The following is a 13996-nucleotide window of genomic DNA, read 5'->3' on the forward strand; positions in this document are numbered from 1 at the left end:
TGTTATGATTTTACTGGTCCAGCCCACTTCAGGTCAACTTGGGCTGTATGTGGCCCCTGAACTGAAATGAGTTTGACGCACCTGCTCGAGATGTTCACTATCCATTCATTCCATTAAGACTTAACATTTGTGTGAGGTTCTGCTCTGAACATTTTTAAAATCAGTTACATTGTAGACTGACAATAATACAGGGCATGTTCATGATTTATATTTGAGATTTTGAAACAGAAACAGATTCAAACAAAGGTGGTTATTGTTCCTGTTTGTTTTAGGAAAAATAACGTGTTGGAAAATAATAGACAAGCGGCGGAACCGGAAGCGTGTTGAAGTGTGGGCAATGCCGCGATGACGTCTCCGGTCAATGACGTCATGACGTCTCCTGTCTCTAATGGCTGAACAACAACAACTATCGGCTAGTGACAAACTTTCTAGAACTCCTATAAGGACACAAGAAAGTTGTAAATCGTAGGCAGTGTATTTCGTTTAATAGCGCAAGTGTCTATTCTTCTTGTAATTACAAATGTGGAGTTTCTGATGGATCCGAGATATGACATCCCGCGGAGGGCCGCCGGTGGTGGCGGGGGCTCCGCGAACTCGTCCCCCGCTCTGGGGGCTCAGTCGCGCCGCAGGAAGATGCCTCCCAGACCTGCTGACTTTAAACTTCAAATCATCATCATCGGCTCCCGTGGTGTTGGTAAAACCAGCCTGATGGAGAGATACACTGACGACACTTTCTGCGAAGCTTGCAAGTCGACAGTTGGTGAGGACAGGAGGCGTTCAAGGACTTGTTTTTGTCAACTTTTTATAGCTGGGCTCTGTCTACTTACTGGAGAGCAGATACTCTGACTAACGTGCTGAATGCTATAACATTTAAATGTTTTTCTCTACTCAATGAAGCGACTAGAAAGAGGCTATACTTCTGTTTGTAGGTGGCTAACTTAAGCTAACGGTGATGGCTGTCACTGAGGAAACCGTTTCAGCTAATGGACCATGTTGCTAAGGTGTTACTGGGCAAACACATCTTTAAACACCTGTTAAAGTGTTTGTTTTGTTGTTTTTAACCTGATATAAAGAGCCTTTAGACCCTGGGTTAATAATCAATACATTTCATAACTTAATTGCTCAATTGATAGCATCGACATTGAAAAAAACCCTGTAATTTATTGATTTATTCCTTACTTCAGAGCCTTTTATGTTTATTTAGATGAGGCCATAATTAATTCAATAATGTCACAATTTCTTCAACAGCCATACACATTTCCACCTTGCAAACCTACATGAAACACCTGTTCACATGAACTGTAGTCAAGTAGTTAGTATTCTACTGAAATTAAAAGTTGCTTGTAACATATTCCTGCATCATAGATATAGTTTCTGCTTGTTTAGAGAAATATAAATCATCATATGCCTTATTTGGAATTTGATAAACAGTCCTGTGACCAAAACAACAGTCATAGTGTACCCTCCCAAAATAGTCACACAGAGAAGCAGCTGCTTTGCCAGAGCTTCACTTTGCAGCCTGTCATTCCTGTGACACAGTTACCGAGCCCTGAGAGCTGCTGTCATTAAGACTTTTGGCTCTGATCCCAGGGATCGAGGAGGGAATGATTTGGCAGTCACCTCAGTCTGTGTGAAAACGTTGCTGTCTTATTTTGTAACTTATTGTTATCAAAGGAGATAACTTTCTTCATGCACAGCATTCCAAAGAATAAAGACAGATATACTGGTACACGTGCATATCTACATGTGTGTTTCTGATTCCTCTTGTAGGAGTTGACTTTAAGATAAAGACAGTGGAGCTGAGAGGGAAGAAGATCAGACTACAGATATGGTGAGTAATTGGACAGAAGTCTCCAGTTCCTGTATTCCTTTGCATGGAGCATTTCCTGTGTCCGTCCTATCACTCTGCAGGCTTTTCTTACTAACTGCTGGCTGAATGAGATCATCTTAACTTTGCACTGTAGGGAGAAGGGAAAATAAGCTTCCATGCAAGTTTTACATTGCACAATATTATCTGCATTATATTGATATCTGCCGATCAAGCTTAAACAGATAATTAGGGGTATTAGCAGACAATTTCTATATGTGTTGCCAATAAGGTGACACATTCATCATGCACACACGACAGCTTACATACCCCAACATGGAGCTTCAGCGTGTAGGCTGCAGTGGTGTATTTTGTAGTGTCAGAAACAGACAGCAGAATAACTATTTACAATGTCGGTAATACATCTCCTGAACAGCATCAAGAGTCTCTGAAAAGTAAAAATGAAAAGGAAATAGACTTTCGCGACAACAACAAGTAAATCACAGAACAGAGGAGACTTGAGTTTGAAAATATCGGCATACAGGATATCAGCAAAATCCAATATTGTGCATCCCTATTTATTTCTGATTGCCAAATCAGTTGCCTTTCATGTGTTATATACTTGACCCGGCCTGATGATGTGACATTAAAACAGTTTATATATCTAATGTGTGAGTGGGCCAAACCTCTGCCAGCTTTGCAGAGACCTTGTTCAAATAAAGCCACTGGAGCTTGTGACCCACATTTCAAAAGACGCAAATTATAAGTGGTGTTTGTAGGAGAGGGATCATGTCATTGTTGCTGCACAGGCAACCGCTGCTGGTTTGTGAGGACAGTGTAAACTCTTTAACACAATACATGCTCATTCTGAACTTCTGGACTGGCACCTGGTTGTACTTTGCTACTTGTACAGCAGTCCACAGTTCCATCGTACAAAGTATGTTGAGTTGCGTTACTCTTATAAACGTTTGAAAACCAAAGGTGGGGGGCGCTGGTGGCCTAGCGGTCTAAGCGCCCCACGTATAGAGGCTAAAGTCCTCGTCGCAGGGGTCACTGGTTCGATTCCCGGCTGGTCGACCATTTCCTGCATGTCTTCCCCCACTCTCTACTCCCCGTGTTTCCTGTATATCTTCAGCTTTCCTATCCAATAAAAGGCAAAAAAAAAAAAAAAAGCCAAAAAATAAAAAAAAAAAAAAAAAAATACAAAAAAAAAAAAAAAAGAAAACCAAAGGTGTGTGTCTTCTTTCAGAGGTCTTGAGCCCACAGTATCCGTCTATAACAGACACACAGTGGATGTTCTTTCATTGGTTTGATTCTATCATGCATTTACTTGTCTTGTGACTTCAACTAAACCTTAATTACATTTTGAAAACATCCAGTGTTTTTGTCCAACAAGAGTAAAACCCAGCAACACGCCACTAATTACAGGTTTTGACAGAGAATAACTGTTCATTTAGAGCCTCATACTGGGGGAAGAAGCAGGAACTCCATCGCTTGTTTCACTAACACATCTGTAGTGTTCACTAACACACCCATCCACCTCCAACCTCCCACCCCCGCATCCCACTGTGTCCCTGTTACTCTTCCCACCTCGACCTGTCCGCTCAGGGTGGCCGTCCTCAGTGTGTCTCGTCTCTCTTGTTGAACTGCTCACATCAAGTTCCACCATTGCCTGACCTAACCCTGCCATTGTGCCGCTGTGTGTCTGTCCGCTGTGCTGCTCATAAGCCTGACTGTGACTCACATGGGGGACGGGGAGAGACTATCTGAAGGTACAGTAACATTGACTGCTAGTGGAGCTCATACATTAATTCATACATATATTTATACCTCTGTGTGTTTAAATTAGGAGTTACTTTCCTAAACCTGATGAAGTAGTGGGGTCAATAAATCTAATATCAACAGTGTTTGCTTCTTATTGACCAACCTATGATGGATGTTATTCCTTCAGAAAGAAAACTAAACTTATCATTTAACATTCAGTATTTGGGAACAGTATATAAACATGCTATAAAGAGTTTATAACAACTAATAACATGCATTATTTCGTCAGTTATCACTCCTCCTATTGAGACAATTCAGATGTAAATGCCATTTTATTTTGCTTTATTGTCTTTGATTATCTAGTTGTACTCCAGTTTCCTCTTCTGGGTGCAAAGGGAGGTGTCAGAGTTATTGATAAATACACCATTAAGATTAACCTGCACACAACTACAGCAGTTGTGTACCCCATTGATGAGTGTGTATTTATACTGGTTTGTACTGCAGTAGACGTGATTGTAGGTATTTCATTTAGGAACTATTCTTCTGGAGTCTGTTAACTAGATGATACTGTGAATACCAGATTTAGTAATCTAATTAATACTAACTAAAAAGGATAAACTATGTGATCACATAGTTTTCTTAATTAATCCCATTGACTCAACAGGAAGGTGATTTATCCAACATGTGTGGATTTTCAGACATGAAACATCATAATTTTACTCATCAAAATCTTGAATAGATTTAAAATTTGTTGGATCATATCAGCCAATCAGCTGTTTTGTTATTCAGAAGTCATGGTGATAATGCATCGACTGCACACACTCATTAGTTACTGTCTTTTTTATTTTTCTCATCAAGGGACACTGCTGGTCAGGAGAGGTTCAACAGCATCACCTCAGCCTACTACCGAAGTGCAAAGGGAATAGTTCTGGTGTACGACATCACGAAGCAGGAGACCTTTGACGATCTGCCCAAGTGGATGAAAATGATAGACAAGGTAAACAGCTGCCAGGATGAGGCAATTCTGTGTTCCTGCTGTTATTATGTGATAGACATGACTCATGGGTGTTATAACTCCAGTCTCTTGAAGCCCAGTGACAGAGCAATTCTTTGGACTCTAAGTATCTGGCAGGAGGGTTTGTGTAAAATGTTAATTAAATGACCTCGCCAGTGAGCATGTCATTAATCCTGCTGCTCTTCTTTGGCTATAATCTCACTAATAGTGGCAGCAGTTTGATGAGGGAGAGGTGTCATTCAGGGGGTCACTTGGCTAAAAATCTGTTATAAAGGGCTTTAGAGGCAGATACCAATACTAATATTTATAGGATATGTAAGGGATAAGGTATAGTGAGAGGAAAGTTATAACAGATTGGAACCCGTATAAAAATGCTCATGTTACTTTCATTGAAAACATTCTTTTAGGCTCACAGTTTGAGCTGCATTCATGACAATAGTTAGCTCTGTCTTCATGAAAAGAGTTAACTGGGCTGTGATCACTCACATTAAACTGAACATTTCCACTGATAGTGAAGTAAAACAAAGTGAACAGGACTGCATGACTCAGCGCAGCACCTGATTGAGTGTTTCTGCCTCGTCACTGTCAGTCTGTGACACTTTCTTTTCCGTTGATCAGTCTTTAAACACTGCTGTATCTCACACAGAGTTTGACGTCAGAATCAAGTACATTACTCCATAATGTTTTGAAAAAAATTCCAAACACCTAACAAAGTGTAAAAAGAGGTGCAACTTCTAAGAATAACTCCCCAAACTATATCTCGCTCTCTTTGTTTACAACTTTGTGCGGTGTCCACCCTTCATCAGCGTCTTGGCAGCATCACACCACTTCAGCATATGAATATCCTACCTTATCATCCAATTAGATGACAGCAGAGACTGGTTTGACTGATGATAACCTTGAACTGAGTCAAAGTATTGCATCATCAATCAGAAGCTAGCACAAAGGAGATTTTGAAGTTACGAAATGAAACAATTTGACGTTGACCATAAATCTTAGGCAACATTTATAAAACCTCAACACTTCTCAGAGGTAAAAAGGAGGTAAAGAAGAAGTGAAAGTAAGCAAAAAGATATTGAAATATAATGACTCTAGGTTTAATCAAACATTACATCTGTTCCATCAGATGATAATACACCAACACCAATAATATGTCTTTAATGAGCTTGTATCTACTGATGTATTTTACCTGGTACGTTCTGTACTGATGCTCTTTTCCATGCTGAACAAACATGCTGAATAGATTTCTTTGGTGATTTCCTGATGTGTCTCTTCTCTGCTGTTTCTTTATCTATTGGCAGTATGCCTCAGAGGAAGCAGAGCTTCTTCTGGTCGGGAACAAGCTGGACTGTGAGAGTGATCGGATCATCTCCAAACAGCAAGGAGAGAGGGTCGGTTAAACAAACACACTCTCATTCACCAATCTATCATAAAACCACATCTTTAGTTCTAATACAGTGGTGCAGTCTAAAGCATGAAGACATCAGCCTCTTGTCTTTGAATATATACGTTGTGTGCTTTGCTTTGTCTCCACAACTTAAACTTAGACAATGTTCAGTAATATTCTAACATGAAAGTTATAGAGATTTGTGATATCTTTAACTAATCTGACTCTCCTTGTGTTACAGTTTGCCTCTAGAATAAGCGGAATGCGTTTCTGTGAAGCTAGTGCCAAGGATAATTTCAATGTCGACGAGATCTTCTTGAAGCTTGTGGATGACATCCTCAGCAAGGTTAGTGTGTAAGCAGCTGAATCCCTCTAAAAAGGGATGATATTTCCACTCTTATTTTTTTAAATATGAAACTAACTTTTGGCAGAGGGAGCGCCTCAGAGAACTTGGTTATAATGAAAAGTAAATTTAAAAAAGAAAAGCTTTTCCACTCTTACATATATCTGAGTTAGAATTTATAAGAATGTCATAAATAGGGTTTGCCTGAGACTGCACTGCACTGATTTTTCTTATATATTCAAACTATGACTCTTTCCATTTATTTCATCTAAAGAGTCGAAAGACTTTCACCTCTCGAACTGTCTAGACAGCTTCTGATCACACAATGCGAGCACATTTATATAAATGATTAGATATACTGTAGCTCAGATTTCATTATTACTCAGACTTCACAGACATGAAAGGAAAGCTGTGGCTATTCAAATCAACACAATACTGTCTTGAACACAATAAATGTGACACTTATTACCCAGTCATCGTGATTATTAGATACTTACAATTTTTTTAAAAAAAGTGTTTTTTATAAGTAGCTCTATTTGGTTATAGATTAATATGGCTTAAGCTCGGCTGAGATTTTTTACGGCCTTTTTGAAAGTCTTCCTCCTAATGTAAATCCTCTTTCTGTTAAAATCTTGTCATTTTTAGTACACTTCTATGCAGACTTAAAATTTTCTTCTTGTTATTTAAGCTTTTATTGACTTTATCACATGAAAAGCAATATCATAATAAATAATAAATACATAATAAAGGATGTACTGTCGATAGGCAATAAAGCCAATTTTTGGGTGAAAGGAACCTTTCTGGGGTTTTATAAAAATAGAAATAGAAAAATGAACCCCCCTCCAAAAAAAAAAAAAGGAAAAAAAAAAATTTAAATAAAAAAACTTAAAGGAAAAAAACAAACTTAAACCAACGAGGGAGCACAGCCAAAAAGGAATTCATAATGTATATCCTGGATTTCAGTTTTTCTTTATAATAGTTTTAGCTTATCTAGCTCTCAAAGCTCAAAAAGTCATGGTGTATATTAACTCAAGCATGTTGAAGTAACCTTCACTCTGTAACCCCTGTGATCTCTGGCTCTTTCCTGATTCAGATGCCTCTTGAAGTTACCAACAAGGAGCTTTCCAACAGCGTCCTGTCTCTGCAGCCTGAACCGGAAGTGCCTCCGGAGTTACCGCCTCCTCGCATGCGTTGCTGCTGAGAGCCACATTGGTTCCCCAATCCTTCTCACACAAACACACACACACACACACACACACACACACACACACACACACACACACACACACACACACACACACACACACACACACACACACACACACACACACACAGCTCACATATGCAGAGTACCAATCTGACCACCAGAGGGCAGCATACATCAGCAGTGTGGAGTTACTGACTGCTGATTGATGATGCATGTACTCTGTATACAAACAGTATTATCTTCCCCTGTTCCCCTGTAACTGCACATTATGACATATCCTACACTAACACTTAGGCCTCGTAAATCACCCACTTCCTACCACCAGTCTGTCTACACTTGACCCCGACTACCTCATTCCTCAGAGTTAGGCTAGCTGTGTCCCACAGGTGCCTTGGAGGTAGAGAGCCCTCTGGTAGCATATTAATGAGGAGAGGGATTACTGAGGGCCTTACAGCTTGTTCTCTTCCCATTTTCTATTAATAAACAGTCAACATAAATACTGCACACTAAGTTTGACGCTGTGTGAGTTGCCCTGAATGTCTGGTATCTCTGCATCATGTTACTGAAAGGGAAGACAATATCTCACATCACTGCAGCTTAGCTTAAATTCTGGGTCGAGGTACAGTAGTTTTATACTCTTATCTTTAGGTATTATTACTGAGTGATGAGTTGACTTGAGGTAAACAAAAGCACATGATGTAAATAGGCTGTGTTGCAGTAATGACTGGACAAAGGTGCAGATTTTTCTTGCCAGCAGAAGGTAGTAGTGTGGTGGTGATCATATCAGTTTTTATCCTTTGCCTTAAGGTATTCAAGAGTCCGGAGTGGCTAATATCCTGTTTGTATAAATTGTAAAGTTTTGCACTACAATTCAACTTACCTAGTTAGCTGACATAAAGAGAAACGAGAGTACACAGCTTATAGATGCTAATAAAAGATACATGCTGCCACTAAAATTGCCGCTCTGAACTCTTCCACCTGATTGTAATACAAGGAGAGATGGGTAATGTAGTTTTTGATTGATCTGGATCTGTGTTTCCCCCTGAGTTATCCTCCACATGTGAGGCTGACTTTGTAGTGGAATAGGGGGCAATACAGAGCTAGTGCAGACACATGATTTTGACTTTTGATTTGGTTGTGTTACTAATATTGCAAAGTGTTTCGTATTATACGATGTTTCTTTTAAACTGAGATATATCTGGGAGAGTAAAATTGCGCAGCAAGGTTTTATGTTAGATTTCTAATGGCTCATTTTGGTAGTCTCAATTTGGGTAGTTTGAAACAAAGGAATAAACCACAACTTCCCAAAAGTTAAAGCTCCTGTGAGGAGTGTTTGACTGGCTAGGAAACAAGCTGGAATATACGACACCATCAAGGAAAAGACTGACAATTTCTATATTGTTTTTTTTAATACCTGTAACCAGTGAGAGAGGGGAGAGTTTTGATTTGTTGTTTTTTTCTTGTAGGATGTACTGGCTTGTCCACAGGGGGCGCCAAAAGTGGCACAAATAGAAAGTTCCTCACTGGAGCTTTAAAGAGGAAATTAATGATTTCCAGAGAAGGGATATAACAAGTCTGACACGGCTAAACGTTAGCTGAGCTTCAGTCCTCCTTGCAGGTTAATGTCCACATGCATTGCTTCGGTCGAGTGGTTATAACAGTGTAGACTCAGCCTACAGACGACTTTATCTCTGTTCTCTGGATCAAAATCCAGCCAAACCATGCCGCACCAAGAGATGCCCTCTGTCATCTGTGATTGTTAACATCCGGATAGTAGAGCAATGCAGTATCAAGGCAGTTTCTACTGCAGTTGGTGGTGGATGGCTGCACTGCAGTTTAGACAAAACTTGACCAGCATTTCGGACCTACAATGATATAAATCATTTTGTTTAACTGACTAGTAAGCTGACGAGCAAGGGTGACATTGTTTGATTGTTTAGTTGACTAAAGGCGCACATCCCTGTTCCAGAGTGAGTCAGCAGTTTTGAATTATAAAATTGGCCTCTCTATTTTTTAACCAATGACATTACCTGCAGAATGACTGCGCTATGCATGTCAAGGCCTCCTGTCTTCTTGGCTGCTCATAATCATTAGATTTTTCTGTTACTTTGGTAAATGAATGCAATATTAGCAGTGTAGCTCTGTGAGTCTCTGTTTTGTTTATACATGTTGAAGTTAAAGAGTGAGAGGTTGCTGAAGGACAGGCCCCATGCAACTGACCTGATTAAGAGTGACTCGCTGTTGGTTAATTCTGTTTTTGTTGAAGAATTATTTTAAGCCCAAGCAGCTTTTGTGGACTTAAAAGGGCACATTTTGTAGTCTAACAAGTGAATAGTAATGTACCAAAACAAAGCAACAGTTACTGACACCACGACCACATCACGCAATGAGATTATCAAGCAGCAAACGACGTGAGCGGACAAATACACAGCCACTTTGCATTTTCATCACTCCGATTTCAAAACCACAAACTCCTCTTTTATTTTTCATTCTTTTCCTGCTGTTTCCCCCTTGTCTTTAAGCATTTGGCACTAACTCTGTGTTCTTTGTTTTTAACAGCCAAGCCTTATACTACTCAGTGTTTTCAATATACATTTTAAAAACCCGCTTTTATTTCAAATGTGTATCCTTCAAGATGGAAGACTGTACTTTGTATTAAACCTGTTACAAGTCTGAAAAGTTTTGGCATGTTAAAAGCAGATTTGTGGTATTTATAACTTGTGGCATTCTCAAACTAATGAAATGCAATAAAAGATATCTATATTTATTACCAGATTATGGTCTTGATTTTACTGTGTGACTGAATGGATTCAATGTACACCAAAATGATAGTTTGCTTGGTTTAACAGCATTTCAAATCCTTAAAATATACCATAGAAATGTTGTTTGTACTTGCTAATAAAAGTAGCTTTTTCAGATGGAGGACTTGAGGATGAACTGACGATCAAGAGTGACTAACGCGATATTTTCGAGAAAGAGATGGGTATCAGTTTCTCTGAGTCCATCTGTGCACCTCCTGTGAAGGTGTCCATAAGCCAATTGTGCCTGTGTCTCTGTGTGTCATTAGGGCATGCGCACCAGAGCGTGTCAGACCTGGTCCTAGAGAAAACAAGGGGTGTGCTCGGGTGCTTGCGAGGCAGCAGCGCATGCGCCCCGCATAAAATCACGGGCGTCGAGCCTCACACCGCAGCGATTGCAGATCTTACATGTCAGATAGGAAGGAGTGGGAAGGGGGGACGAGACACGGGGGGCCAAGTACTCACAGCCCGGTGTGAGAGAGGGATGGAGATAGGATCTGCGGAGGGAGAGGAGGGCTGACGTGACTCCGCCTAACAGTTTTTCTTCCTAACTTGAGCCTTACGAGTCCCTGTCTGCGGATGCAACCTGTCTGTCATCCCGTCCGTCCCAGTAATCCCTTTTTTATTGCAGCGTTTCCTCCGAGGAGGCTCCAGGCAGAGGGGACTACAATGACAACCTGGTGAATGCACACGAGATGGAGTAAAACATTCAGCAAACGCAGGATGCGCATCCCCAACCCGACAAGGAAGAAGGTAGAGCAACCTGGCTGTTTTTCTGCTGTCGCGCGTCAGAGCTTTTCCGCGGTGTTGTGGATTGATCGTTTCCTTCATCGCCCTCCTGCTGCCGGTGTCGGTGTATAATGGAGAGCTCCAATGGCTCTGGCAGTGACACCAAACCGCAGAACCACCAGTTGGAGAAGAAGAGACTAAACCGAGTGCCTTCCCCGGCCAGACCTTTCCTCAAGGATGTGCACTCTCGCTCCACCAAACCACCTGCCATCGTACCCAAATCCCCCAAACTTAGCAAGCAGCAGCCTTCCTCACTGCCCCTGGCCCATCCGAACCGCAGCTCCAGACGTAACACACCCGGGCCGAAGGAGAAACCAGCCCCGGTGAAGAGTAACACAAAGTCCTCTGTGGCCAAGAAGCCCTCAAAGCTGCCCCAGCATACAGCAGCCGAGCCCAAAGCCGCCAGCATCAAACAGGACAGCACCAGCAGTCCCATCCTCGCTAAAGGCAAGAAGGGGAAACTAGCCTCTCAAACGGGCCCTCTCAGCCATGGATCCCCGATCCGGGTACCGACTGGGGCGCCTCTCGGCCGGGTCAGCCAGACCGACAGCAGCTCAGACCTGTCAGACTGTCCGTCGGAGCCGCTGTCGGACGAGCAAAGAATGGCACCGGCTGCAAGTAGCGACGCTGAGTCCGGTACCGGCTCCAGTGACCGGGATCAGGTGGGTGCAGATAATCCGCCGCGGGGGGACATGAGCGGAACGGCTGCTACTGCTGCTCCTCCGCTGCGCACAACCGAGGCTTCCACCGCCAAGGGAAGCATGTCTCAGGCTCAGCCCGCTCTGGGGGCGCACGGGGAGAAAAACAAGCCGGAGAAACCTTCATCATCAAGTGCACAATCCAGACTGCCAGGGAAAAAGGATGTAGCTGAGGAGGACCTGCAGCGGGAGGTGGAAGACTTGAGATCTGAAAACGACTACCTCAAGGTACGATGGCGTTTTCTCAACAAGTTACAGACAGAAACACGTTGTTGCTATGCTTATTTTGTTCTTATGCTGCATTCATATAACTTGCAATCAAAATTTCTAACTCAAAAGACACATTGTACCAAAAATGTAATCTATAGTTAAGATGCAGGACCCAAAGTGGAGCCACAGCTGTCTCTGTGTGGGACAGAAAGTGAGGCTACTTCTTGCAAAATCTTCATATAAACACCTAAAACAAAAATCAGTTTTAAAACACTCGTGTTTTGCAGGTTCATTTAATCTACCTGTCCAGATGCAGCTCTTTCCTTGGACCCCAAAGTGTCTTATTGCACAATAGAAAACGAGACTGCAATGATTATTGTTGTTTTTTGCTTTAATCGACATCTTACTCAGAAGTAATACTTAAAAACTCACATTCTTCAAGGTTTATTTAATCTTAGGGTCCAAATACAGCTGTTTCCCCAAGACCACCCAGCACTCTCTTCACAGGACAGTCCTAGGTTCAGTCTCGATCATCATGTCTAACCAGTTGAAATGATAAAAGCCCTTGAGAACCCTCCACCTGCTTACTTCATAAGAAAATATAATCAAAACGAATAATTTAGCTTAATTTAAATTAATTTCCTTTAATGCACAGCTGTCATCCACAAGAGGTCCCCGCTGCCGACTCTCCATCCATCCATCATGTCGTCTTTTATAACCTTCCTGGACTTCCCTGCAGTTTGACCTTTATTGATGGGAGTTTAATGGATAGTAGCTCGGACCGGTGTGATCTGAGCCTTTTTTATTGTAGCTGTCAGGTCATCGAAGTGTGAAATTTTGACAGAAAGTTCCAATATTGCCCCCCTCCCTCCTCTCTCTGTTGCATTTGGGACACAGAAAGTAACACAACCTCAATGTGGTGGCACACTCAGGAACTTTGTAATCGGTGGTTTGTTTGCCAGCATTTCATCATATTATATCACCTTTTGCATGATGATCCAGCTTCATTTCTGTTTCATGCAGGATCCCATCCCCCTCTTTTTAAGTAGGCTACCCCCATTAGTCGGGGAGGGGAGGCAAACAGATAATGCGGCAAACAATCTTGCAGTTTTTTTCTCTCTCTCTTTTGTGGATGGGAGACCGGTTTATTTGCATGTTACCCTGAGTATTATTCCAAACTTGATCACGCATGCCTGTCTGTCTCTCCCTCTCTCTCTCTCTCTCTCTTGGCGCGGTAGAAACACAAGAGAGTTAATCAGCTTTACTGGCTCTGGCTGTAATGGCTTTATCCCACAGGAGTTGATAACAGTCAGATGTCCCATGTGTGTTGGGTTCAAACACCCTCCTGCCTGGCTGTCAGTCTGCCAGCTGGGACTCTCAGGCATCCACCTCCCCCATCCAGCATGCCCCCAAAATGTCTGGGAGTCCCCATCACTGCCACCTCTGCTGCTGCTAGAAAACATGTTGATCACTTTGATTGTATTTGGAGCCTATCAGATAAGGAGATAGTGTTTTTAGTTTTGGTGTCATTGTTTTTGTTTGTCAGCAGAATTACAGAAAAACTAGTGTCCAGATTTTCATAAAACCAAGTGGAAAGGGTGTAACAATGATTCTGAACAACCTCAGGATCTGACACATGGACAACTGATAATGTCAGCCAAACTGAAACACCTGTGTGTAAATGAAATGTCATCCCACTTAGAAACAAGCACTCAATTGGCTAATTTACACAATTACTGTCAGCATTTCCTTGAAATATGGTGGCAGGGTGCAGCAGTGATCTTTGAATAGCCCAGTTATAAGAGCCGACGTGGTACTGACTCATGACGAGCAACAATATTGGCAAAATTGTTCTACAAGTGTCTAAATAATAGCAGATCTGACTCACGAACAAGCATTGACGCTTTATTTTTTGCTTGTGCGTCAGCAGCAAAACTACTGACCTGATTTTTATGAAACTTACTGGTTAAAGGATGAA

The 13996-nt window shown here is 41.7% G+C and overlaps 2 protein-coding genes across 2 annotated transcripts in view; both read left to right on the forward strand.

Moving 5' to 3' along the window:
- The first annotated feature begins 359 nt into the window (after positions 1-359).
- On the forward strand, positions 360-10291 carry rab12 (RAB12, member RAS oncogene family). Its single transcript, XM_034703483.1, has 6 exons — positions 360-760; positions 1771-1831; positions 4430-4568; positions 5888-5977; positions 6215-6319; positions 7410-10291. Exons 1-6 carry the CDS (start codon positions 535-537, stop codon positions 7515-7517), a joined length of 729 nt encoding a protein of 242 aa, XP_034559374.1. The 5' UTR covers positions 360-534; the 3' UTR covers positions 7518-10291.
- A 444-nt stretch (positions 10292-10735) lies between these two features.
- Positions 10736-13996, forward strand: part of LOC117826186 (microtubule cross-linking factor 1) — a 78904-nt gene continuing 75643 nt past the window's right edge. Inside the window, 1 exon segment of the mRNA XM_034702075.1 lies at positions 10736-12036. Within this exon segment, the coding sequence (XP_034557966.1) occupies positions 11182-12036 (855 nt within the window). The 5' untranslated portion in view covers positions 10736-11181.

Source organism: Notolabrus celidotus, chromosome 15 (assembly GCF_009762535.1).
Source record: "Notolabrus celidotus isolate fNotCel1 chromosome 15, fNotCel1.pri, whole genome shotgun sequence".
Lineage (NCBI taxonomy): Eukaryota > Metazoa > Chordata > Actinopteri > Labriformes > Labridae > Notolabrus > Notolabrus celidotus.

Bases quoted from the DNA above. Each gene is read 5' to 3' on its own strand.
- rab12 (XM_034703483.1), top strand. From the start codon at position 535: ATGGATCCGAGATATGACATCCCGCGGAGGGCCGCCGGTGGTGGCGGG. The intron at 761-1,770 runs GTGAGGACAGGA...TTCCTCTTGTAG, and splicing joins AGCTTGCAAGTCGACAGTTG to GAGTTGACTTTAAGATAAAG. The intron at 6,320-7,409 runs GTTAGTGTGTAA...TTCCTGATTCAG, and splicing joins TGGATGACATCCTCAGCAAG to ATGCCTCTTGAAGTTACCAA.